Source organism: Pongo pygmaeus, chromosome 17 (assembly GCF_028885625.2).
Source record: "Pongo pygmaeus isolate AG05252 chromosome 17, NHGRI_mPonPyg2-v2.0_pri, whole genome shotgun sequence".
NCBI lineage: Eukaryota > Metazoa > Chordata > Mammalia > Primates > Hominidae > Pongo > Pongo pygmaeus.
The window spans coordinates 73,598,562-73,622,828 of NC_072390.2; the positions used below are offsets into that span (position 1 = coordinate 73,598,562).

The 24,267-nt window shown below is 40.4% G+C and overlaps 1 protein-coding gene and 1 pseudogene across 4 annotated transcripts in view; both read left to right on the forward strand.

Annotated features, from left to right (window-relative positions):
- MALT1 (MALT1 paracaspase) overlaps positions 1-24,267 on the forward strand; it is an 80,048-nt gene that overhangs the window by 16,175 nt on the left and 39,606 nt on the right. For 2 of the 4 annotated variants that reach the window (XM_054460530.2, XM_063653759.1), the window contains 5 exons: positions 8,780-8,901; positions 12,856-13,006; positions 21,187-21,365; positions 21,784-21,880; positions 22,728-22,760. In XM_054460530.2, the coding sequence (XP_054316505.1) occupies positions 8,780-8,901; positions 12,856-13,006; positions 21,187-21,365; positions 21,784-21,880; positions 22,728-22,760 (582 nt within the window). The remainder of the gene's footprint in view (positions 1-8,779; positions 8,902-12,855; positions 13,007-21,186; positions 21,366-21,783; positions 21,881-22,727; positions 22,761-24,267) is intronic. The other 2 variants (XM_063653760.1, XM_054460531.2) reach the window with 1 other exon arrangement.
- Positions 1,599-4,609, forward strand: LOC129018735 (large ribosomal subunit protein mL37-like; annotated as a pseudogene).

Here is a 24,267-nt window from a genome sequence, read left to right on the forward strand (position 1 = left end):
TTGCAGAGTAACTTTGAGGACGTTTTAGATGGAAGTTGATGAAAATCTTTTTTTGTTTCATGGCCTCTGAAAGTAGATGGACTTCAGTGTATGGAATAGATCTGTTTTTGGAAAAAGTATTTATTGATAAACTACATCAACATTTAAATGCGTTGTGAGAGAGAATAACTTCAAGGGAAGCTATGTGTCCTTTTGTCAAAAATTATCCTAATTTATCTTTCTTATAACTTCAGCAGGGTTTTAAATTTTTGTTTTATTGCTTAATAGCATGTACTTGTTTATCGGCATATGTGTGTGTAGTTGAAAGCACGATCCTTGGTTCCATCGTACCTAGTCACATTCTCCCAGGCTTACAGGAAATCAAGTAACTTCTCTGACTTCTTTGTAGATGTTATCTGAAAAATATGCTTGTTTACCAGGAAGCTGTGTGTTCACCGTTTAAAATAGAACTTTCATTTGTATGCCTTTGTACAGCCTACGTAGCACTATACCATATTCTTTTTTTACCTTTGTTCAGCACCTTCTCACTAGTGGGTGCTGCATTGGGGTGGCTAAAGGTTGACCATGGGTCCCTGTCGCACAAGGCTTTGTGGGAGGAAGGAAATTTGTGTGGTTAAAACATGGGAGGTATTGCAACTCATTTTCTTGGCTATTCACCAGGGGTGGTTTCCAAATCACATTTTGCCTTTCAATTCTCAGTCTTCGAAGCAATAAATTGTATATATGTGTTATACACACACACACACACACACACACTTGCTTATTAATAAAGTTGTTGGTGCAGGACAGGCTTATAAACTGAATTTAGATGTACATTAAAAGCTACTTTGTCTTTGCCAGGCACGGTGGCTCACACCTGTAATCCCAACACTTTGGGAGGCTAAGGTAGGAGGATCTCTTGAGGCCAGCAGTTCCGGGCAACATATGAGTCCAACCTTGGCAACGTAGTGAGGCCCTGTTTCTAAAAAAAAAAAAAAAAAAAAAATACTGATTTTAAAAATCACTTAGTCTTATGTCCCACACAAAGGAAGGATAACTTTTAGAACCTGGCCATATGGTCCCTTTCCAGTAGTCACCTGCTTCTTTGTAAGATACTCTAGAGGAAAAACCCTTTCCATCCTTCTTGTCTCTTATCTCCTTGTATAATGGCAGAGAATATTTGCCATGGTATATTCATGAGCCGTGTCCTGGTGTGGGATTGCTCTTTGTGTGATACACTTTCTCAGTAAGGTAGGCTCACTGTGGCAGGAAGCAGGATTACCATGGGAGATATATTGAGAATCACCAAGAGGCCGGGCATGGTGGCTCACTCCTATAATCCCAGTGCTTTGGGAGGCTGAGGTGGGGTGGATTGCTTGAGCCCAGGAGTTCAAGACCAGCCTGGGCAACATGGCGAAACCCTGCCTCTACAAAAAATGCAAAAATTAGCTGGGTATGGTGATGCACACCCATAGACTCAGCTATTGGGGGTGCTGAGGTGGGAGGATGGCTTGAGCCCAGGAGGTTGAGGCTGCAGTGAGCCCTGATCATGCCACTGCACTCCAGCCTGGGTGACAGAGTGAGACCCTGTCTCAAAAAAACAAAAAGAATCACTGAGAAAGCAAAACATAAGGGTTTAAAACCCTTAAAAGGCAAGAAAACCTAGGTTTGCATCCTGGTTCTGCCATTTTACAATGTAAAAAAAAAAAAAAAATAGTCTCAGAGAGTTTAATTTACCCCAGGTAATTTGGGTGACCTTTTGCAAATTATGTACCTTTTTTTCATTGTAACATAGATGTAATTAGTATCTACCTGGTGTGGTTATTTCAAAGGTTAGTGATAAAAATGCCTGGTGCGTGTAAAGCAGTCAGTAACTTGCTGCTGTAGTAATTTCTATTATTATTATATATATTCAACAAACACGTGTTGAACACCCACTAACACCCACTGCGGTGCCATATGTGGGCACAATTCTAGGTGCTGAATGAACTGGTGACTAAGACCCTCAAGGTCCTTGCTCTCATGGAGCTTCTGTTTTAGTACCTAAGACGGACAGTAAGAAACAGGGATTTTAGAGAGTGAAGGACACTGAACTGGGTGAATGTAACAGATAACTGGGGGGTGGGAGGGTACCTAATTTAGAGACATTTCCCGGAGAAGCTGGTGATATTTTAGTAAGAAACCTGGATGATGAGGAAAGAGCCTGCTATGAAACAGTAGAATAGTGGAAGCCAGTAGGGTGGCGGTTGTGGGGGATGGCAAAGCGGAGCTTGTGGGGAGCACCCAGCAGAGGACTGGTAAGTGGAAAGGCAGAAAAGAACTTGGCTTGTAGAAGGAAGGAGTGGAGTACGGCTGGAGCTTGGTGAGCCTGGAGGAGAGCAGAGGGGCCAAAGGGAAGGAGCAGTTCGTGGAGGACTTTGTAGCCATGGTAAGGAATTTGGATTTTTTATTCTAAGTACAGGCACACTTTGTTTTATTATGCTTCACTTTATTGCACTTTGCAGATACTTCACTTTCTACAAGTGGAAAGCTTGCAGCACCCCTGTGTCTAGCAAGTCTGTCAGTGCCATTTTTCCAATAGCATGTGCCTACTTCATATCTTTGTGTCACGCTTTGGTAATTCTTACAATATTTCGAACTTTTTCATTATATCTGTCATGGTGATCTGTGATTGGTGATCTTTGATGTTACTACTGTGATTGTTGGAGCCTGGTAAGATGGTGGCATCCAGGTGGCGGTCTTAAGACCACATCAGTATGGTGTTGGCATTGGGGCCCGCTAGGCAGGCACTGACTAGCTCCAGGCAGCTCAACCTTGGGAGCTTCGAGGCCCCGAGACGTGGAGCCTGTGAGTGGGGCATGCACTCCATGTGGAAGCCAGAGCCTCCTCCCCTGGGTAGAGTGTACGAGACCCCTGGACTGGAGCCCATCCCCTCTGTGGGAAAGATGTACTTCACGCCCGGGCTGCCACCGCTGATCTTCCTGCCCTGGGACCCTGGGTAGAAACACCTAAAATTCTGCTCACCTCGTTCACGACCCTGGGACCCTGGCTCGAAGCACCCAAAGTTCTGCTGCTCAAGCTCCATTCACGAGCAGCCACCATACAAAGACCAGGCCTGCTATGTCTCTCACCAGCGTTGCCACCTTCTCAGGGGTGTCAAGCAGGCCCTCTGGCTTACCGAGGCCGAGTTAATAGAATGCCTTCCTGAGAAAGTACTTGGCCTTGTTGATGATACAAGGAACCACAGAGAGAACCAAGATGAGCGTCTTCTGAATTTGATCTCTCATGCCTGTCTCTGGCACTGTACCGAAGACGGCCCCAGGAGAGAGGCCTGCTGTCTGGTCATTGTGGACAGTCTGATACAGTCGTGTAAGTCTCAGATTCTCAGGCATCCTTCTCTGGCCAGGCAGATTTGTGCCCAAAACTCCACATTATCCACCACCTGGAATTGTGTCTCTTCTTCAGGGTCATGGTTCTGGTGGAGCCCGCTGAGTGCCAAGGATCTTCTGCCCCCTCCATCTCCTCCAGAGAAGAGGTTGAAGCTACTAAAAATCATGTTCTTGAGACCTTCTGTCCCCTCTCCCCACTACTGATCTTCAGGAATGCAATGTTTATGATGTGAAAGATGACACAGGATTCTGGGAGGGCTATCCTTACCCCTGTCTCCATATCCTGTACTTCCTGGAGAAAGCCGATTTGCAACCACATAGCCTTCAACCAGATCAGCTGTGGGCCAAGATGATCCTGTTTGCTTTTGGCATTGCCCTGGCTCAGGCCCAGCTCCTCTGTGGGAATGACACCAAGATCTCGGAGCAGCCCATGGTTGTGCAGAGTATATGCACAGACGGACGTGCATTCCATTTCCTGGTGTTACAGTAGAACACCACAGACCTGGCCTCTAACAAGTGTGGCAAGAGTTTGGTCTGGGTGGAATCATGCCAGCTACTTTCTCAGCATTTTTGGTGTCTCCCAGTGATCAAAAAGAAGGTGGGGCCGGGCCCAGTGGCTTGCGCCTGTAATCCCAACACTTTGGGAGTCTGAGGTGGGTAGATCACGAGGTCAGGAGATCGAGACCATCCTGGCTAACGCAGTGAAACCCCGTCTCTACTAAAAATACAAAAAATAAGCTGCGCGTAGTGGCGGGCGCCTGTAGTCCCAGCTACTCTACTCAGGAGGCTGAGGCAGGAGAATGGCATGAACTCGGGAGGCGGAGCTTGCAGTGAGCCGAGATTGCGCCACTGCACTCCAGCCTGGGCAACAGAGCGAGACTCCGTCTCAAAAAAAAAAAAAACAAAAAAAAAAAACAAAAAATTAGCCAGGCATGGTGGCACATGCCTGTAATCCCAGCTACTCAGGAGACGGAGGCAGGAGAATTGCTTGAACCTGGGAGACAGGTTGCAGTGAGCCAAGATCACACCACTGCACAACAGTCTGGGCGACGGAGTGAGACTCTGTCTCAAAAAAAAAAAATGAGGGTGGTTGTGGAATGTGTTGGGCTGACTGGTTTCCAGTGGGAGACATCCAGGAAGTTTTTAGCTCTGTATTTACATGGTGCTACGTGAGCCAAGGACCACTCTGAGGCCCGAAACCCACCTTTGCCTTCTCCCACTAAAGAGGGCCTGGGGTCCCCCTGGAGCCTCAGTGCTCATCTAGCCTGGTGGTCTCGCTGACAATAAAGAGCCCTTGCATTGCAAAGGAAAAAAAAAACTATTATAATTGTTTTGGGGTGCCACAAATTATGCCCCTATAAGAAGGTGAGCTTAATTGATAAATGTCATGTGTATTCCAACTGCTCCACTGACTGGCCATTCCTCTCTCTCTCTCTCTCTCTCTCTCTCTCTCTCTCTCTCTCTCTCTCTCTCTCTCTCTCACTCGCTCTTTCTTTCTTCCTCTCCCTCTCCCTCCCTGTCCCTCTTCTCCCACCTTTCCCCGCCACCTCTTTGGGCCTCCCTATTCCCTGAGACACAACAATATTGAAATTAAGCTGATTAACAACCCTGCAATCGTCTCTAAGTGTTCAAGTGAAAGAACAGTGAGACACAACAATATTGAAATTAGGCTGATTAATAACCCTACAGTGATCTCTAAGTGTTCAGGTGAAAGGAAGAGTCACATGTCTCTCACTTTAAATCAAAAGCTAGAATTGATTTTACTTAATGAGGAAGGCATATCAAAAGCTGAGATAGGCTGAAAGCTAGGCCTCTTGTGCCAGTTAACCAAGTTGCGAATGTAGAAGAAAAGTTCTTGAAGGTAATTAAAAATGCTACTTCAGTGAACATACGAATGATAAGAAAGCAAAACAGCCTTATTGCTGAGATGGAGAAAGTTGTAGTAGTCTGGATAGATCAAACCAGCCACAGCATGCCCCTAAGCCAAAGCCTAATCCAGAGTGAGGCCCTAACTCGCCTCATTTCTGTGAAGACAGAGAGGTGAGGAAGCTGCGGAAGAAGAGTTGGTTCATGAGGTTTAAGGAAATAAGCTGTCTCCGTAACATAAAAGTGCAAAGTGAAGCAGCAAGTACTGGTGGAGAAGCTGCAGCAAGTCATCCAGAAGATCTAGCTAATGCCAGGCATGGTGGCTCGCAATTGATCATGGTGTCTATAATCCCACCACTCTGGGAGGCCAAGGCAGGAGGATTGCTTGAGCTTAGGAGTTTGATACCAGCCTGGGCAACATGGTGAAACCCCTTCTTTGCAAAAAAATACAAAAAATTAGCCAGGCACGGTGGTACCTGCCTGTAGTCCCCGCCACTCAGGAGGCTGAGGTGGGAGAATTGCTTACACCTGGAAGGCAGAGGGTGCGGTGAGCGAGATCATGACACTGCACTCCAGCCTAGGTAACAGAGTGAGACCTTGTCTTAAAACAAAAAAGCAAAAAAAGATCTAGCTAAGATAATTAAAGAAAATGGCTATAATAAACAGATTTTTCAGTGTAGATGAAACAGCCTTCTATTGGAAGAAGATGTCATCTAGAGCTTTGATAGCTAGAGAGAAGTCAGTGCCTGGCTGACTCTTGTTAGGGGCTAATGCAGCTGACAACTTTACGTTGAAGCCAGTGCTCATTTACCATTCTGAAAATCCTAGGGCCGTTAAGAATGATGCTAAAAAACTGCAAAGTTTTTGTCCTGAGTAACTGGATGGATGGTGGTAGGCTGTAAGACTGGTTTACCATCTTTGAGATGGGGAAACTGTGGGGACTGGCAGAGGAGTAGATTTTGTGTCAGAAGGGATTTGGGACATATAAAATTCGTGGTGGCTATAGGACATTCAAATTTAAAGCCAGGATAGCCAAAACTCCTATATTTTTCAGATTTATTACTTGTTCTCTTTTGTCATTGTTGCAACTTTTTCCTGTCACATCGAAACTTGGGAAATCAGAATCTTTGTATTTTAAAGTTGTGATGTAAAACTCTCCTGGTAGATGAATGGTAAATGTGGGGACATTAAAATACAGTGTTATGAATTTGCTGGCTTCAGCAAGAGTGCTTATCCCATTTTCCACCTTTCCTACCAACATGTATCACAGATTTCAGAAAAATTCTGAACTTCATCCATCCTGTACTAACTTGGCCTCGACATAAAGGATTAGTGAATATGAATGTCCTCCCTTGGCAAGAGTTTAAAATTCTGAGAGGCTCTACTATATTTACTAAAGATTTTCTAGGGTTTCTCGAGACCCTCAAATGTGCTAGGTATACAATAAATATTTACTCATTTTTTATTTTGGTTTTATTTAGTATCTTTGTGCTATGACTTTCATGAACATTATTTTTTTTCCTAGAAAGTTTAGTACCTTTGATGTATTAAGATTACTGTTATTTACACTGTTTCCTTTTTACTTGTAATCTTGTTTTGTTTCTTTGCATTGGTGGGTGGTAGAAGAAAAAGACACTGTTATGAGGTCACATTCAGTATAGACAAGGAAAGAAAATAAAAGTAGGTGCAGGAAATTAAGTTTTATAAGTTTTAATTATCTTTTTCTTTCCTTCCTAAAAGTCAGCTAACCCAGTTTTATTAATTACAACTTTTGCAAATGTAAGCATTTCTAGCTTTGGTTTCTTTTATGTCAGTTATCTATTGCTGCATAATAAATTACCCCCAAGTCAGAAGTGAAAAACAACAACTGTTTATTATCTCACACAGTTTCTGAGGATAGCAGTCTAGAAGTGGCTTAGCTGGGTAGTCCTGGCTGAGGGTCTCTCGTGAGGCAGCAGTCAGACTGTCAGCCAGGTCTGCAGTCATCTGAAGGTTTCCCCAGGGTTGGAGGATCTTCTTCTCAGCTGGCTCTCTCACAGGTGTTGTCAAGAGACCTCATTTCCTCACTGGCTGTGGCGGGAGGTCTGTTTCTTTCTGTAGAGATATGGTTTGGCTGTATTCCCACCCAAATCTTATCTTGAATTCCCATGTGTTGTGGGAGGGACCCAGTGGGAGGTATTTGAATCATGAGGGCAGGTCCTTCCCTGCTGTTCTTGTGATAGTGAATAAGTCTCATGAGATCTGATGGTTTTATAAAGGGGAGTTTCCCTGCCCACACTTTCTTCTCTTTTGTCTGCCGCCATGTGAGACATGTCTTTCACCTTCCACCATGATTGTGAGTCCTCCCTGGCCACGTAGAACTGTAAATCTATTAAACCTCTTTCTTTTGTAAATTGCCCAGTCATGGGTATGCCTTTATCAGCAGTGTGAAATGGACTAATACTCTTACCACTTGGGCCTCTCTGCAGGGCTACCTGAATGGCCTCCTGCCACAGTCATGTGCTTCCCTGGGGCGAGTGAGTGAGAGAGAAGCAAGAGAAGGAGTGGGGGGGTGTTCCATTATTGACTAGAATTTTCTTCCAAATTCCTGTCAAAAGTCTTCCAAGCTTTGATGTTGGCAGTTATTCCTCAAATGAGGAATGTTTGTGTCACAGGTATATCAAATATATATCTCACTGCTCTGTTTCTGTGTCTTTCTCTTCCAAAATCGTTTTCATTTCAATGCTAAATAACAATACAGTCATTTGAAGACATTTTCAATGGTGTTGTCTTTGTCCATTGCATGCTTCCATAGTACAGTAGCACAGACTGGGTAATTTTTAAAGAACAGACATTTATTTCTCACAGTTTTGGAGCCTGTGAAGTCCATGATCAAAGAACCAGCTTCTGATGAAGGCTTTCTTGCTGTGTCCTCACATAGCAGAAAAGAGAGAGAACCCACCTGCAAACCCCGTTATTACAGCGGCATTAATTCATTCGTGAGGGTAGAGCCTCCCACTAGGCCCTACCTCCCAACATTGTTACACTAGGGATTCAGTTTCCAGCGCATGAATTTGGGGGCACACATTCAGACAATAGCAGACATTGCAACTTAACACTTCTGTTACTAACAGTGCACGTAACTTGACTGAAGTGGCAGCCATATGAGCATTTATGACCAAACATTTCCATGAGCTAACACTGAGAACTACCCTGTGGCTGTGCCTGACAGGCATCTGTTATCAGGTGCATCCTGATTTCAGAAGTGTTAGAATATGGGGAAAAAAGCTTGTAGAAATTGAAGAAATATGGTAAATAATTTTCTCCCCCACCCGATCATGGGGAAGTACAATAGATCAAAGTCTTCTGCAAGTAAGTTTCTTTCCTCCGATTTTACAAAAGCTGCAACTCACAAAGTGTAAATTGATTGAGAAGGAGATGTGAATGAGTGATTTATGACAAAGAAATATGCAGGTTATTTCTAAAATGTTTCAATTTTTGGTTTCAGATGTATAAATAAGGCAAATCCCTCTTTTGTGACTTTAATTTTTTTTTTTTTTTTTAAGGAATAAAGATTACTATAAACCCAGAGTCAAAGGCAGTCTTGGCTGGACAGTTTGTGAAACTGTGTTGCCGGGCAACTGGACATCCTTTTGTTCAATATCAGTGGTTCAAAATGAATAAAGAGGTAATTTTTTTAATATATCTTTTAATTCTTCTAAGGAGAGAGAATGATAGAGAATTAATTAACATTATCGTCCTAAATGTAGTTTTAACAGTTTGGTAAAAGAGTCTGATAGACATTGCTAGGTTATTACTGAAGTAGTCAATAGTCATTATTTTGGTAAGACAGTTCCAGAATTGTCTCATGAGAACATTGTAAACAATAATGAAATCAGTTCTCCACTCTAAAAATTGTGGAAAATAGGGATTACTTAGGGCAACAGTGTTAGCAAGTATAAAACATCACCAGTACATTCTTGTGTATACAAAACTCTTCACAACAGATTATGTTCCAACCAAAATCTTTAAAAGATTTTCAAGGCTATATGGAAAGTTAATGTGCTATTCTTTTTAAGAATTCCACATCACTGTTTTATCTGTATCGGAAGATTTAGGACCTTGTGGTAGATTCTGAAGTGAAATTCAGATTGGCAGAATGGGCCATTTATTCCTTTTGTGAAATGATTGGATCCCTGCAGCACGCAACAAATAATTTAAAATCACATTTTAGAATTCTCTTTTCTTCAGAGTTCCTTGAGCCACCTTGCACTGGGGATTTCTCAGTGGGCTGGCTGCCTGCATTGTGTCCCACTTCTGTGGGCTTTTCTCTTCGATCCCCTCATCCCTCTCTACCCTCCTCCCACTTCCACAGTACCTTGAAAGTCCATATTCTTTTCACTCTGTTAGTCCCAGTAATTCAGCTTTCTTCCAAACTTGATACCACATCTCCCTTTGCAAATATGAAACTAAATAAAAGCTGTTCTGAGAATGACTTTTCCTTTAATTGGATTGCCTCATACTATAGGTGAAATCTGTGGTTTTATACGATTTTGTTTCCGTCTGTTACACAGAGGTAAGACAGAGCAACTGTGGAATGTAGTAAAAAGATTGCATGTAGCTTTGGCACTAGATAGGTCTGTGTTGGAACTCTGAATGCCATTATTAGCCATGTGAATTCCTATCATCAGAGGTTGTGAGAATTAAGTAGACAGGATGTTTTACGTGCCTAGGCTCTTGAAAGATGGTACCTAAAGGTATTTTTTAATCATATTTTCTCAATTGCAAAGTTACTTTCATTTTATTAAATGCCCTTTGAGGAGAAATAGTGGAAAAACCCTACTACATTAAGTATATCATTTGTAAGCTATGTCCTGATTGGAGAAAGGTAGAAATGTAGGGGATGGAAAATGCATCTTAGAGTTGAAGAGTTGTAATGGATTTTAAAACTCTTTAACAAGTCAAGTTTTGTCAAACCACATGATCATAGGAGTATTGTAGGAGATGTTTACTTAACAAGTGCTTGTTGAGCACCTGTTTTGTGCTAGGCCGTGTTCTAGGTGTGATGATACAGCACTGACCAGAAGGTCTCTGCCCTCAAAGAGCTTACACGCCAGTGGGGACAGAGCAAGTACTGTTAATTCCTGTGAGTTAAGAGCTATGAGGAAAATCAACAGGGTGGCAACATAATATGAGAAGCTACTAAGGTTTTAAGCAAGGGAAGTAACATGGTAGGATTCGTGGGTTTGTTGTTGTTGTTGTTGTTGTTGTTGTTGTTGTTGTTGTTTAAGACGGAGTCTCGCTCTGTCGCCAGGCTGGAGTGCAGTGGCGCAATCTTGGCTTACTGCAACCTCCGCCTCCCCGGTTCAAGCGATTCCCCTGCCTCGGCCTTCTGAGTAGCTGGGATTACAGGCGTGCATCACCACGCCCAGCTAATTTTTTGTGTTTTAGGAGAGACAGAGTTTCACCATGTTGGCTAGGGTGGTTTCAATCTCCTGATCTCGTGATCCGCCTGCCTTAGCCTCTCAAAGTGCTGGGATTACAGGCATGAGCTACCGCACCCGACTAGGATTCATGTTTTTAAAACATAAACTTGCTGCTTGAAGGAAGCAGAGAACAGCAAGATGAGCAGTTGTCTAATACCTGTGCTTGACTGGAAGTAGCAGTAGCGTGGAGAAGAGAAGGTGGATCACAGTGCATAATTCAGTGTATATTTTAGAGAGAGTCAACTAAGCTGACAGATTAGATGTAGAGCATGGGGAGAAGGAAGAGAAATCAAGGATGACCCCTAGGCTTTCCACATGAGCATCTGAGATGTGTTATATACTGAGGTGTTGAAGACTGGAAAATTAATTGACAGAAGACAGATTAACGGAGAAAAAGCTTATTTGTGTGCATTCAAGAGCTTTCAGAAGGAGTAGCTTGCTAACTGGTTAAGTTATGTAGCTAATTTAGTAGGGAAAGGCAGGGGCCCTGTGAGCATAATGGATGGGTTTCTTCAGGAAAGACAAAGGGGAGAAGAACAAGGGTAGATAGCAAAGTTTGTGGTAATGTTGTTCATGCAGGCACCAGTGGTATGTCCTCTTCATTGTGACCGTAAAGTCCCCAAAGAGAGATTTATGGTAGTTTTACTCTTGGTCTGTTTCCTGGGGGTAAAAGCTGCCCCAAGAGGGAATTTATGGCAGCCTCATTTCCCAGAACTTTCTGTTTTGGGTCAGATAAAGGAAGACTGAGAAGACTTCTTTCTGTATCTGTTGAATCCCAGATATCTTCAATTTAATATAATCTTCATACCAACTCTGGGGTTCTGAGTGGGTCTCCACAGATCTTCAGCCCAAGTAGCCTTTGTTAAGAGGATGCATCTTCCATTTTAACAGGAGGGAACAGAACAGTTATAAATAGGTACAGACATGGATAGGTTTGTGATTTGTTGGCAGAAAAAGGAGATAATTTCTATCTGAAGTCAGTGCCTAAGAGAACTAGGATTACAGGAAGTTTGAGGAAAGAGTATACATCAATAGTCTAGAAAGAAAACACACTTAGGACAATATAGTAGGATTGTCAGGCAGTTCTAAGTGCAGCCTGTCATCCCAGTTGTCACATCCTCAGCAAAATACTCTTGCTTTGGTGTAGGTACTGAAATGGGAGAGAGTAGAGTTCAGTTACTTGGGGTTTGGAGAGGGAGGAGGTGAGCTTTTTAAAGTACAGGTTGAATATCCCTTGTCTGAAATGCTTGGGACCAGAAGTATTTCAGATTTTGGATTTTTTTTTAGGTGCTGAAATATTTGCATTGTATACTTAAAAGTTCAGCATCCCAAATCTGAAATGTTCCAGTGAGCATGATGGAGGTGCTCAAAGAGTTTTGAATTTGGGAGTATTTCAGATTTTAAATCATCAGATTAACCTGTTCTTTGCAAGGGAGTTATTGTAATGAGGCACTTGAGTAAGCCCCTTGGCAATGTGCCAAAGTTGGGTGTAGCTGATCAATTGCTGGGAGCAGAAAAAGCATTAATAAAAGAAACCTTACTATTGGAGGTGGGGACTGTGGATGGCCATCCCATCTTACTGTCTCATTGATATGCTTTCCATAGCCCTTCTCTGTCTAGATCTTGAAGGAGATTGGATATTGTTTGGTTAAGGAGTTTATCCTCTTACAGAATTTTGCAGATCAGAAGGTCCGGGGTCTCAAGGTGAAATAATTTGCCCATGTCTTCCCAGCTAATGTGGTCAGAGCTGAAAGCAATAGCCAAGCCCAATTCTCTGTGTTTTCTCTGTGCCGCTGTGGTGTTTGTATGTTGTATGGCTGCTAAACTCATAAATGTTGCAGTTGTAGATTCTTTCAGTACTCAGTGATTGATCTCTTAAATGCCAGAGCAAATAGTTTTCTGTTAGTGAGCCTTTGGAAGATGTTTGGGGGCCAGCTTAACTCTCTGGTTAATGGATTTGTAAAAGACTGGATTTTTAATACTTCAGTCCTAAATAACTCAAAGTGTTACTGTTTTTAACTCAGAAATGTTTTAGAACTTGGGGGGAAAATGTTGCACTTTCAAAGCTTCATACTGAAATCATAGATTTTGTATAGCATATTTTATAAGATGTGTTTTTGATGAGTCATCCACTTCTCATATTGATTCTTTCACAGATTCCAAATGGAAACACATCAGAGCTTATTTTTAATGCAGTGCATGTAAAAGATGCAGGCTTTTATGTCTGTCGAGTTAATAACAATTTCACCTTTGAATTCAGCCAGTGGTCACAGCTGGATGTTTGCGACGTCCCAGAGAGCTTCCGGAGTAAGTAATGAAAGAAGCTGAATGTTGGGATGGGGATTCCCCATATTTTATTTTATTGTAAATGTTTACTTTTAAACAATTTCAAAGTATCAAAAAGCATAGCAAAATTTCACATAGGTACTTCATCTATTATAATGTCAACCGTTGTTAAGATTTGATCCATGTGCTTTGTCTTTCTTTTTTTTTTCTTAATTTTTTTTTTTTTTTTTTTTTTTACGACAAGGTCTTTTTGTTGCCCAGGCTGGAGTGCAGTGGCACCATCTGATCTCAGCTCACTGCAACTTCCGCCTCCCAGGTTCAAGTGATTCCTCTTGCCTTAGCCTCCTGAGTAGCTGGGATTACAGGCACATGCTATCACACCCGGGTAATTTTTGTATTTTTAGTAGAAATGGGGTTTTACCATGTTGGCCAGGCTGGTCTTGAACTCCCGACCTCAGGTGACCCACCCGCCTCAGCCTCCTGAAGTGCTGGGATTACAGGTGTGAGTCAGCATGCCCGGCCTGCTTTAATTGTCCTTCTGTGTGTGTGCGCGCACGTTCACAAACGCACACACACATATATGTGTGCGTGCAGATACTTTAGGATGACATAGACAGGCCTTAGTCTGGTCCCTGCCACTGACATCTTCAAGTTTGCCTTCGTTCATGTTCCATTACTCTGCCCTCACACACGGCACCTATATTCAACTTAGTTTCTCCCTGCTGCTTCCGTGGTCTCAAAAATGTCTTGCATATTCACACTCCACATCTTTGCATCACTACTTCCTTCCATCTTGAATACCTTTTCTGTCTGTCATACTTCTATGACTCTTTCAAGCCTCAGCTCCTTCTGCTGCCTTGGCATTCTGATTTTACCTCTATTACAGAACTCGTTGCATTGATTTTGGAATTATTTTTTTGCTAGCTGTCTGAGCAGTGTAGGGATAAGGAGTTCCCTTTTCTCTTTCTAGTTCTTAGAACAAAGCCTGGCAGGTAGTAGTCGCTTACCAGTTATGCAATTCATTGACCACCCTCATGAGGCACAGCCTTGGGCGTCACTATTACAGCTATTTTAAACTAAGCATGAGAGAGAGCCCCTGACCCCAAACTACTTACACAACTATCAGGAAAGATTATCTGCTGCAATAGAAAGCAGAAAGACTTTCTTGCTACCACCTCTTTCTCCCAAAAGTTAATCTTTTGAACATATTTCTATATTTTGGTTGGTTGTGTTGTCAGGCTTGTCTCCCTATTTAACTGAACTCCTGAAGGGAAAGTCTCGGTCTTAATAATCTTTCGTAAAAACAAACACTCAATAACCAATAGCACTCAGTAGATGTTTGTTGACAGAATGAAGAACCAGGGTGAATTCTGTTTAACAAAGTAGAGAGGGAAATATTTCCTTCAAAAACATTTAATATTCTTACATTTAAAGCACAAATTCAAAGCTACCTAAGAATCTCTGAAGGATTCTTGATATCTAAAACACTTCCTTATTTAAGAAACAGATTGTGGATCTGGCATGGTAGCTCACACCTGTAATCCCAGTACTTTGGGAAGCTGGGGTGCTGGGGCGGGTGAATCACTTGAGGCCAGGGGTTCAAGACCACGCTGGGCAACATGGCAAAACCCTATTTCTACAAAAAAAAATGCAAAAAAAAAAAAAAAAAAAAATGGGGCCTGATGGTGCACACCTGTAGTCGCAGCAACTCAGGAGGCTGAGGTGCGAGGATCACTCAAGCCCGGGAGGCGAAGGTTGCAGTGAGCTGAGATCACACCAGTGCACTCCAGCCTGGGTGACATAGCAAGACCCTGTCTCAAAAAATAAGAAAAAGAAACATTGTGAAACTAACATCATGGAAAAATGCTGTTTTCTGAAGTTACTCTTACTCATGAATACTAAATATGATCATTATAAAAAGTAGATCAGTAGATAAGCACATAGCATTTGAGACCTGATAGTCTTGAGTTCTATAATTAGGATATGAATCAAGAAGAGGTCAGTTTGTTATGAATTTGAATGTTGTGGTCTTCAGTTTTGTAGGAGAAAAAACTCTCATGTAGTAGTCTTGCTGCTCACTTTTCGATTCTTTTCCATAATGCATATTTTTCTCCCAAACTATTGTATTGCTCCTGAAAAATTATCTTGTGGAAAAAAACTCTAGCATTGATGTCAGCACCAAAGGCCATGTAGTGTATCATTCACTGCAAGGAAACATTCATCAGACTGCTTTGCTACTCACTCTGCTCCATCTTTTTAGTTCAATAACTAGCATTGATCAAGACAAAAAACCAGTCTCCTCTAAAGAGCAGTTGTCAGATATTTTGTTTATTTGGTGCACAATCAAGAGCCATGTTCTTTGTTGTATTTGCCGGACAAAAAGAAGGATAGGGAGGGAAACACGCTTTTTGTTAAAAGAGTTAGAATGCTGCTGTCTTTCATTCTTTTCTCTCACTTTAGCCTTTTGTAAACTCAAATAATGTTAAGGTTGTTGAGAAATAAAATATCGGTCAGGCGCGGTGGCTCACGCCAGTAATCCCAGCACTTTGGGAGGCCGAGGCGGGCAGATCACGAGGTCGGGAGTTTGAGACCAGCCTGACCAACATGGTGAATCCCTGTCTCTACTAAAAATACAAAAATTAGCTGGGCGTGGTGGCCCGTGACTGTAATCCCAGCTACTCAGGAGGCTGAGGCAGTAGAATCGCTTGAACCCAGGGGGTGGAGGTTGCAGTGAGCCAAGATCGCGCCATGGCACTCCAGCCTGGGTGACAGAGTGAGACTCCATCTCAAAAAAAAAGAAAATATCACCATTTTCTTTAAATAAAAAATACTTCATGCACCTCTGTATTAGCCCATTCTCATAGTGCTATAGAGGTACTATCTGAGACTGGGTAATTTATAAACAGAAGAGTTTTAATTGACTCACAGTTCTGCATGGCTGGGAAGGCCTCAGGAAACTTACAATCATGGTGGAAGGTGAAAGGAAAGCAAAGCATGTCTTACATGGTGGCAGGAGGGAGAGAGAGCAAACAGGGGAAATGACAGACATGTAAATAACCAGATCTGTGAGAACTCACTGTCACGAGAACAGCATGGGGGAAACTGCCCCCATGATCCAATCGCTTCCCACCAGGTCCCTCCCTCAACATGTGGGGATTACAGTTCGAGATGAAATTTGGGTGGGGACACAGCCAACCCATATCAACCTTTCTCAATTTTATTTAACTTTTTTTATCCCATTTTTTATTGAGGGGTAATTTATATACAGTACAATGTACAGATACTACATGTACAGTCCAGTGAGTTTTAACATATATATATATATATATAACATGGGTATATGTACCCATTTAACATATATATAGTCATTGACCAGTCTAGATATTTTATATTCAGCTTCTTCCACTCAGCATAATGTTTTCAAAATTTACTCATGTTGTTCAGTGTATCATTAGGCAGTCCCGTCTTTTTGCTGAGTAACATTCCATTGTATGGATTGACTAGTTTGTTTATTCATTCTCCTATTGATAGACATTTAGTTTGTGTCCAGTTTTGGAATATTATGAATAAAGCTACGATTAATATTCTCATACAAGGCCTTTTCTGGACATATGTTTTATTTCTTCTGGATAGTTACATAGAAGTGGAATTGCTGAATCATAGAGTAGATATATGTTTAAGTTTTCTTAACTGCCAAAGTTTCCAAAGTAGTTTACCATTTTGCATTACCACCAACAGGGTATGAGAATTCAGGTTACTCGCCCCATATCTTGGCTAACATTGGTTGTTAGCTCTTATTGATGAATTAAGCTTTTGGTCATTATGAAATGCTCCTTTATCTCTGGTAATCCTCTTTGTCTTGAAGTTTACTTTGTGTGATACTAATATAGCCATGGAAGCTTTCTTTTTTGTTTTGTTTTGAGAGGGGGTCTCACTCTCACCGAGGTTGGAGTGCAGTGGCACGATCACGGCTCACTGCAACCTCTGCCTCCCAGGCATAAATGATCCTCCTACCTCAGCCTCCTGAGTAACTGGGACCACACACATGCGCCACTGCACCTGGCTAATTTTTTATATTTTTGGTAGAGACAGGATTTCATCATGTCGCCCAGGCTGGTCTCAAGCGATCTGCCCACCTCAGCCTCCCAAAGTGCTGGGATTACTGGCATGAGCCACCGCGCCTGGCCAGCACCATGGCATTTCTTTCATAAGCTTTTTTGTATAGTATATATTTTTCATTCTTTTAGTTTGGAATGTCTTTGTTTAAAGTTTCATTTTAGATGACAGAATACAGGTAAGTGTTGCTTTTTGCTCTAGTCTAGAAAAAAGTCTTAAAGGTGTTTAGTCCATTTACATATAATGTGATTATGTTTAAGTCTGACATCTTGGTGTTTGTTTTCAGTTAGTCTCATCTGTTTTCTTTTGATCCTCCTTTCCTGCCCTCTTTTGGACTGGGATTACAGGTGTGAGCCACTGTGCCTGGCCAAAAAAGCATTTTTTAATATTCCATTTTATCTCCTTTATTGACTTTAGCTATGTCTTAGTGTTATTTTTTAGTGGCTGTTTTAGAGATTACAGTATGCCTCTAACTTATTGTAGTAAACCTTCTACATATTCTACCTTAAAATATAAGAACCTTATATAGTATACTTTCATTGTGCCCCCCATTGTATATTTCTTGTCATATATTTTACTTCTACATTTACTTTTAAGCAATCTTGTAAAGATACATATGTGTGTGTATATATATATATATATATATTTTTTTTTTTGAGATGGAGTCTCACTCTTTTTTCTTTTTTTTTTTTTTTGAGATGGAGTCTCTCTCTGTCGCCCAGGCTGGAGTGCAGTGGCGTGATCTCGGCCCACTGCAAGCTCTGCCTCCCGAGTTCACGCCATTCTCCTGCCTCAGGCTCCCGAGTATTTGGGACTACAGGCGCCCGCCACCACGCCCGGCTAATTTTTTGTATTTTTTAGTAGAGACGGGGTGAGTCACTCTTATCACCCACACTGGAGTGCAGTGGCACGATCTCGGCTCACTGAAACCTCTGCCGCCCAGATTCAACTGATTCTCCTACCTCAGCCTCCTGAGTAGCTGGGATAACAGGCGCCTGCCACTGTGCCCGGGTAATTTTTTATTTTTAGTAGAGACGGGGTTTCACCATCTTGGCCAGGCTGGTCTTGAACTCCTGACCTAATGATCCACCTGCCTCGGCCTCCCAAACTGCCGGGATTACAGGCGTGAGCCACCGCGCCCAGCCCATGTGTGTATAATTTTTAAAGATTTTATTTAAAATATTCACTGACATAGTTACCTGTTGTGGCACTCTTGAGTCTTTCCTTCTGACCCAGGTTGCTATCAAGTAAAATTTCCCTTCTGGCTGAAGAATTCCTCTTAACACTTCTTATGGTTCAGGTCTGCTGTTTTTCTGTAATAATTTGTAAAAATTATTTGTGAAATAATTTGTAGACAAATTATCTCAGCATTTGAATTCTGTTCATCTGTCGTCTTCATTTTTGAAGGATATTTTTGTTGGGTATAGAATTTTAGAGGTGCATTGGTTTGTTTTCACCACTTTAAAGATGCCATTCCATTGTCTTTTGGCCTCCATTGTTTATCATGGAAACTTATTTATTCCTTTTATAATTGCTTCCTTGAATTTTTCCTGCTTGGAGTTCTCTGATTCTTGGACCTGTAAGTTATCTTTCGTCAATTTTGAATCATTTTTAGCCATAATCTCCAAATATTTTTCTTCTACTTTTTTTCTGGGACTCTTAATTATATGTATGTTAGACTATTTGATATTGTCCCACAGATCTTGTAAGCTTTGTCTTTTTTTTTTTTTTTTCTTTCCTTCACTTTATCTCTTTTGTTTCCAGTTAGATTTCTTTTAACCTGTTTTCAAGATTACTGATTTTTTGGTGTGACCAGTTTGCTGGTAAGCCCATCAAATGCACTGATGAGTGAAAATCTTGATATTTTGAATTTCTGTTATTTCCATTTGGCTCTTTTTTTTTCCTTCAATTTCTCACTGCTGAAATTGTAAGTTGGCCACCATCTTCTGTGCAAGTTGATTAACTGTCTTTCTCTCCAGATCCTTTAAGATGTTTATCTTCAAATTAATGTGAGTCTCTATCTGATAATTCCAGAATGTAGGCCAGCTCTGCTTTTCTTTCTTTTTCTTTTTTTTTTAATAAGTAAACATGGTTTATTTTAGAAATGTGAGGCTATTTCAACATTAGGAAAATTTTTTTTTAATTATACTTTAAGTTTTGGGATACATGTACAGAACGTGCAGGTTTGTTACATAGGTATACACATGCCATGGTGGTTTGCTGCACCCATCAACCTGTCATCTACATTAGGTATTTCTCCTAATGCTGTCCCTACCCTAGCTCCCCAGCCCCTGACAGGGTTACATTTTCTTTCTTCTTCATAAGTCTCATAATTATTTATTCAATGCCGAACATTGAGTATAAAAGAAAAATAGCATTAACATATGAGATTAACATATTACACATTAACATATAACATAGAGATTGAAATTAATATTTTTATGCCCAGGAACTAGACACACCCCTCATAATGGCTACTAGAATAGGGGTATGAGTCCATCCAGTTTGTAGTTGTTAGGTCTGGGCTTTAGACCCAGTTTACTACTGACGGAATTGAGGGTAGAATGAGGATTTCCCTTTGGCAGGACTGAAATTGACATATCGAGAAGACTTTAGAAATCTCTGTTTTACAGCTCTAGTGCCAAACTGCAAGAGATCTCTCTCCACTTTACATCCAGAGTCTCAGCTTATTGGACCACTGAAGCATTTTTGTTCTCCAGCCCCACCCTTGTCTCTTCTATGTCTCAGGGGGTCTGAGACCCCCCTGCCTAGGAGCTGCCTTGCCCCCAGCCAGCCTTGGAAAGCAAAGGCACTGCATTCACTGAGGGCCTCGTGGGCCTCCAAGGGTTTCCCTCAGGCCTCTGTTGTGCCATCAGCCTTCAACAGGCCCTCTGGACCTGCACTTCACAGGTGATCTTTTAGCTCTCCTCTCCTCCTTCACCTTCTGCAAGAGCACTTGAGAAGGGCCCAATAGAGGGAGTTGGTGAGTGAGGCAGAATCTTTTGCAGCTGGGGTTCCTTGAGGATCTAATTGGTCATGCCCGCTAGGGGTGACCAGCCATCTGGTTTGCCCAGGACTTTCCTAGTCTTAGCACTTTCAAGTGCTGCATTCTGGGAAACCTTTCTGTCCTAGGCAAACTGATACCACTGGTTACCCTAATGCCAGCTCACACTCTGCCTTTAAAATTTTGTAAAACATTCAGCTGGCTTACCCTTCCTTGTCAACTCAGTTCTAAAGGCATTAGGTGGCGCCAAACATGGTAGACATTTGTGTGGGGTGGGAGGCGGTGGGAAGGGACTGCGATGACCCAGAGCAGGATATCAAAGCCCAGGTAAGGTGTCCGTGTGGGAGTAGAGCAGTCTCCAGAAATAATCCTGATGAATTAAGAGAGCAATGTATATCTTTCTAGACCATTTTTGTGCATGTAATAATAATTATAAATGGAATCATATTCATTCAATGAATATTACTGATCACCTGTAATGTGTTAGACACTGAGTTTCATAATAGAGACTTGTTGCATAAAATTGACAAGCTCTTTGCCTTCAGGAAACTTAAAGAGTATTAAGTGAGTGTTAAGTAAATGATGTCTAATATCTGCCTGGGGTAGAAATGTTAGTGATAACTCACCCATATTTATTCAGTGCGGGTTACGAAACTTATTTCAGTATGTCAAAGAACGGAACATAGAGCTTTCCATGTTAAATGCCAATATCATTCAAGATGTTAATAAGTTGTTTGCCTCCATCAAAAAGATTCTGCAGCCAAACACATTTGGAAGACACATGAACTATATTCCTCTCCTTAACTGACAATACATACTAACACTTTGAAAGCTTTGAGAAGTCCTGCAATCGAGAAATGTGTTTAACCCAGAATTTTCTCAGCTTATTTGTCTACAGCATTCTTTTGGCCACAGAATATCTCTTAATATTTCTATGAGTGCTATAGTTTTTTTAAACGGTTTGGGAAATGTTATTAAAGATTGTAACAAATGAAGGGGGAACTTGACACATCTCTTTAATTATAGGGAAATTTTATTTTTATTTTTAACCTAGAGATTTTATTTTTTCTTTTGATTTAAGGAAGTGTTGATGGCGTCTCTGAATCCAAGTTGCAAATCTGTGTTGAACCAACTTCCCAAAAGCTGATGCCAGGCAGCACATTGGTTTTACAGTGTGTTGCTGTTGGAAGCCCTATTCCTCACTACCAGTGGTTCAAAAATGAATTACCATTAACACATGAGACCAAAAAGCTATACATGGTAGGAAGTTGATTTTGGGGGCTTTTGGGGGAGTTAACATGTAAAACAAATGGTATATTTGACATATAAGGTGAACATTAAAACTCATATCCTTTCAGATGTTTTAATGTTTTCAGTATTTTTATTTAAAGTCCCTTTTGATTTCATATTAACTAGCTCTTATATTTGCTAAAGTGCTAGAATTCAACTCAGGCTTATATGTAAAATGTCAAATAGTATTGCATGAAACTCAGCACTGTTGGAATCATTACAACATTTACTTGCTGGTATTTAACCTGATGAATGGAGCTAATGTAACAATGTCTAAAGCCTTCTAAGATGTTATGTTTTGGAGGGTATTTTTAAAACACAAAATGACTTTTTCTCCAAGCCATTAAAATTGAAGAGGAAGCATTTACATGTTCTAATATTGATATAGGTGCCTTATGTGGATTTGGAACACCAAGGAACCTACTGGTGTCATGTATATAATGATCGAGACAGTCAAGATAGCAAGAAGGTAGAAATCATCATAGGTAAGAAGTATTTCCCCAGTGTTCTGACAAGTGGACTATAATATAAGCTATATAAACTGCAACGTTTAAGCAAAGGAAATTATACTTTTTACCCCATACTATTTAATGATGTGTTAAGCATTAGAAGTTATATTGTTTATATTGAAATTTGAAAGAATGCATACTAAAATCATAATCTAGGTTCACAGAAAGCAAAAAGAATCAGGAAAAAAAGCAATTTTATTTAAATTATTTTAGTTACAGTTTATTTTCAACATTTATGATAAAATATGTATTCTTTAAAGCTTTAGCTACAAAAAACTTGATTCAGTGGGAAAAGATTTTTGGCCAGGTGCAGTGGCTCACACCTGTAATCCCATCACTTTTGGAGGCCAAAGGTTGGTGGTTCAGTTAAGCCCAGGAGTTTGAGACCAGCCCGGGCAACATAGTGAGACTCCATCTCTAATACAAATAAATAAATAAATTAGCTAGGCATGGTGGCATGCACTTGGTCCCAGCTACTTGGGAGGCTAAGGTGGGAGGATTGCTTCAGGCTGGGAGGTTGAATTAAAAATAATAATAATAAAAGAAAAAGATTTTTAATAAAACATTTTTAAAAACAAACATTATACACATATAAAGGAAAGAAAGGTTATTAATCAACAGTCCCATTCTTAACTGCGTAATTTGGGAATTTGTTATATTTCAGCTTAATATATTTATAGTTGTATTGTTCATAGTAGGAGGTATTGATGCATGTGTTGGTTTGCCAACATATCTCTATGATATTGATCTCTATTTGCTTGACGGCTGCCATTCTTAAGATCATGAATTACAATATATTCAAATTTGTTTTTTCTGAAACAAGGAAGAACAGATGAGGCAGTGGAGTGCACTGAAGGTAGTGTAAGTCTTTGGTTTGAAACCAAATCTCCTGCATGCTAGTTACTCTTGGGATTGGTGGAGTGCTTTTAGCCTACTGAGTGCAGTGATGGAAAAAATACTAGCTGTAAGAAATGATTTTGATTGAAGAATATTGTATTTTAATCTTTGAAGTTTTATAAATGGACAGACACGATTAAATTGACACAGTATTACAATAACTAATCTTCAGTTGACTTTCTTTTAATATTACATATAAGAACAAAGTTTCTGCATTGTATCTTTTGAGTAGTGAACATTTGCAATTAACTCTTAATGTTAATTTTTATCTACATAAAATTTGTAAAAAAGATAGGTGGCTATGTGATCATGGATATTTGTTTTAGATTATTTTGTCTGTCCTTTAGCCATGATTAGATGCTCTCAAATGAAATTTAGTTTTTATAAAAGTTTCAGGAGAGGAGATTTATTGTTTAACGTATGTTCTATGAAATATTAAATATTCTGTATTAATATAAAATTGATCAGGATTTTTTGAAGCTACAAGACTCTAGATAATCTACCATGTCACCTTTACCATAATATGTAAAGGGAACTGAAAATCTATTTCAACATAAACTTCTAATTTGTTTTAATTAGCCAAAGCATAGTACTTAAATTGTAATGAGTAAATATTAAAACTTGGATCATCTTTCCTTAGTGTGATGTCACATTGTTTTGCAAAATTAGATTTGTGGATGGCAAAGTATTTTTTTCAATTTCTGCCTCTATTACATAAGCTTAGGCTCTACTTGGGTAAAGCAAGGAAATAATGTTAAATTTTATATTTTCTGATTTTCCTGTCCTTCACGTCTCTATAGTATCACTTTGAAATACTATAATTACTGTTTTCGTTCTAATATATAGTTGCAAACAAGAATTCTCTCTTGTAAGGGAGTTCTGATCCCATGATCTGTTAACCCTGTTTGAGGAAAGCCATGTGAAGAAATCCTAATCGAACTCCTCTTCCTCTCCTAATCCTTTTTGCCTAATTGCATGGTTTTTAAGTCTTCCTAATGTTGGAAACCTCTAAGAATAAATATAAGCTAGCACTGCTGTTTGGCTCCAAGGTGATGCATGTGAATTATCACCTTGCTGTGCTGCTTCTATACCTGCAGTATTCTCTATAATTTTTGCAGTAGCAAGCACACTATTAAATAATAATTTTCAAATAACTCTATTTAGAACATATAGAGATGAAAATCCAGTTACGAAGTTTCTCCAGAAGTCTCAGATGAAAAAATTAGATCCAAATTTTTTTTCAATGAAAGTCCACAAAGTTGAGAATTGCATATGAACAGTGTCCTTTATTATATATATATTTTTTACCTATTTAGCATGGTGTCCTCTATTTCATTTTGTGTATTTTTTTCAAGAGACTTGATCAGACTATTCAGCCATAAAAAAGGAATGAAATGATGTCACTTGCAGCCACATGGATGGAACAGTCATTATGTTAAGTGAAATAAGCCAGGCACAGAAAGACA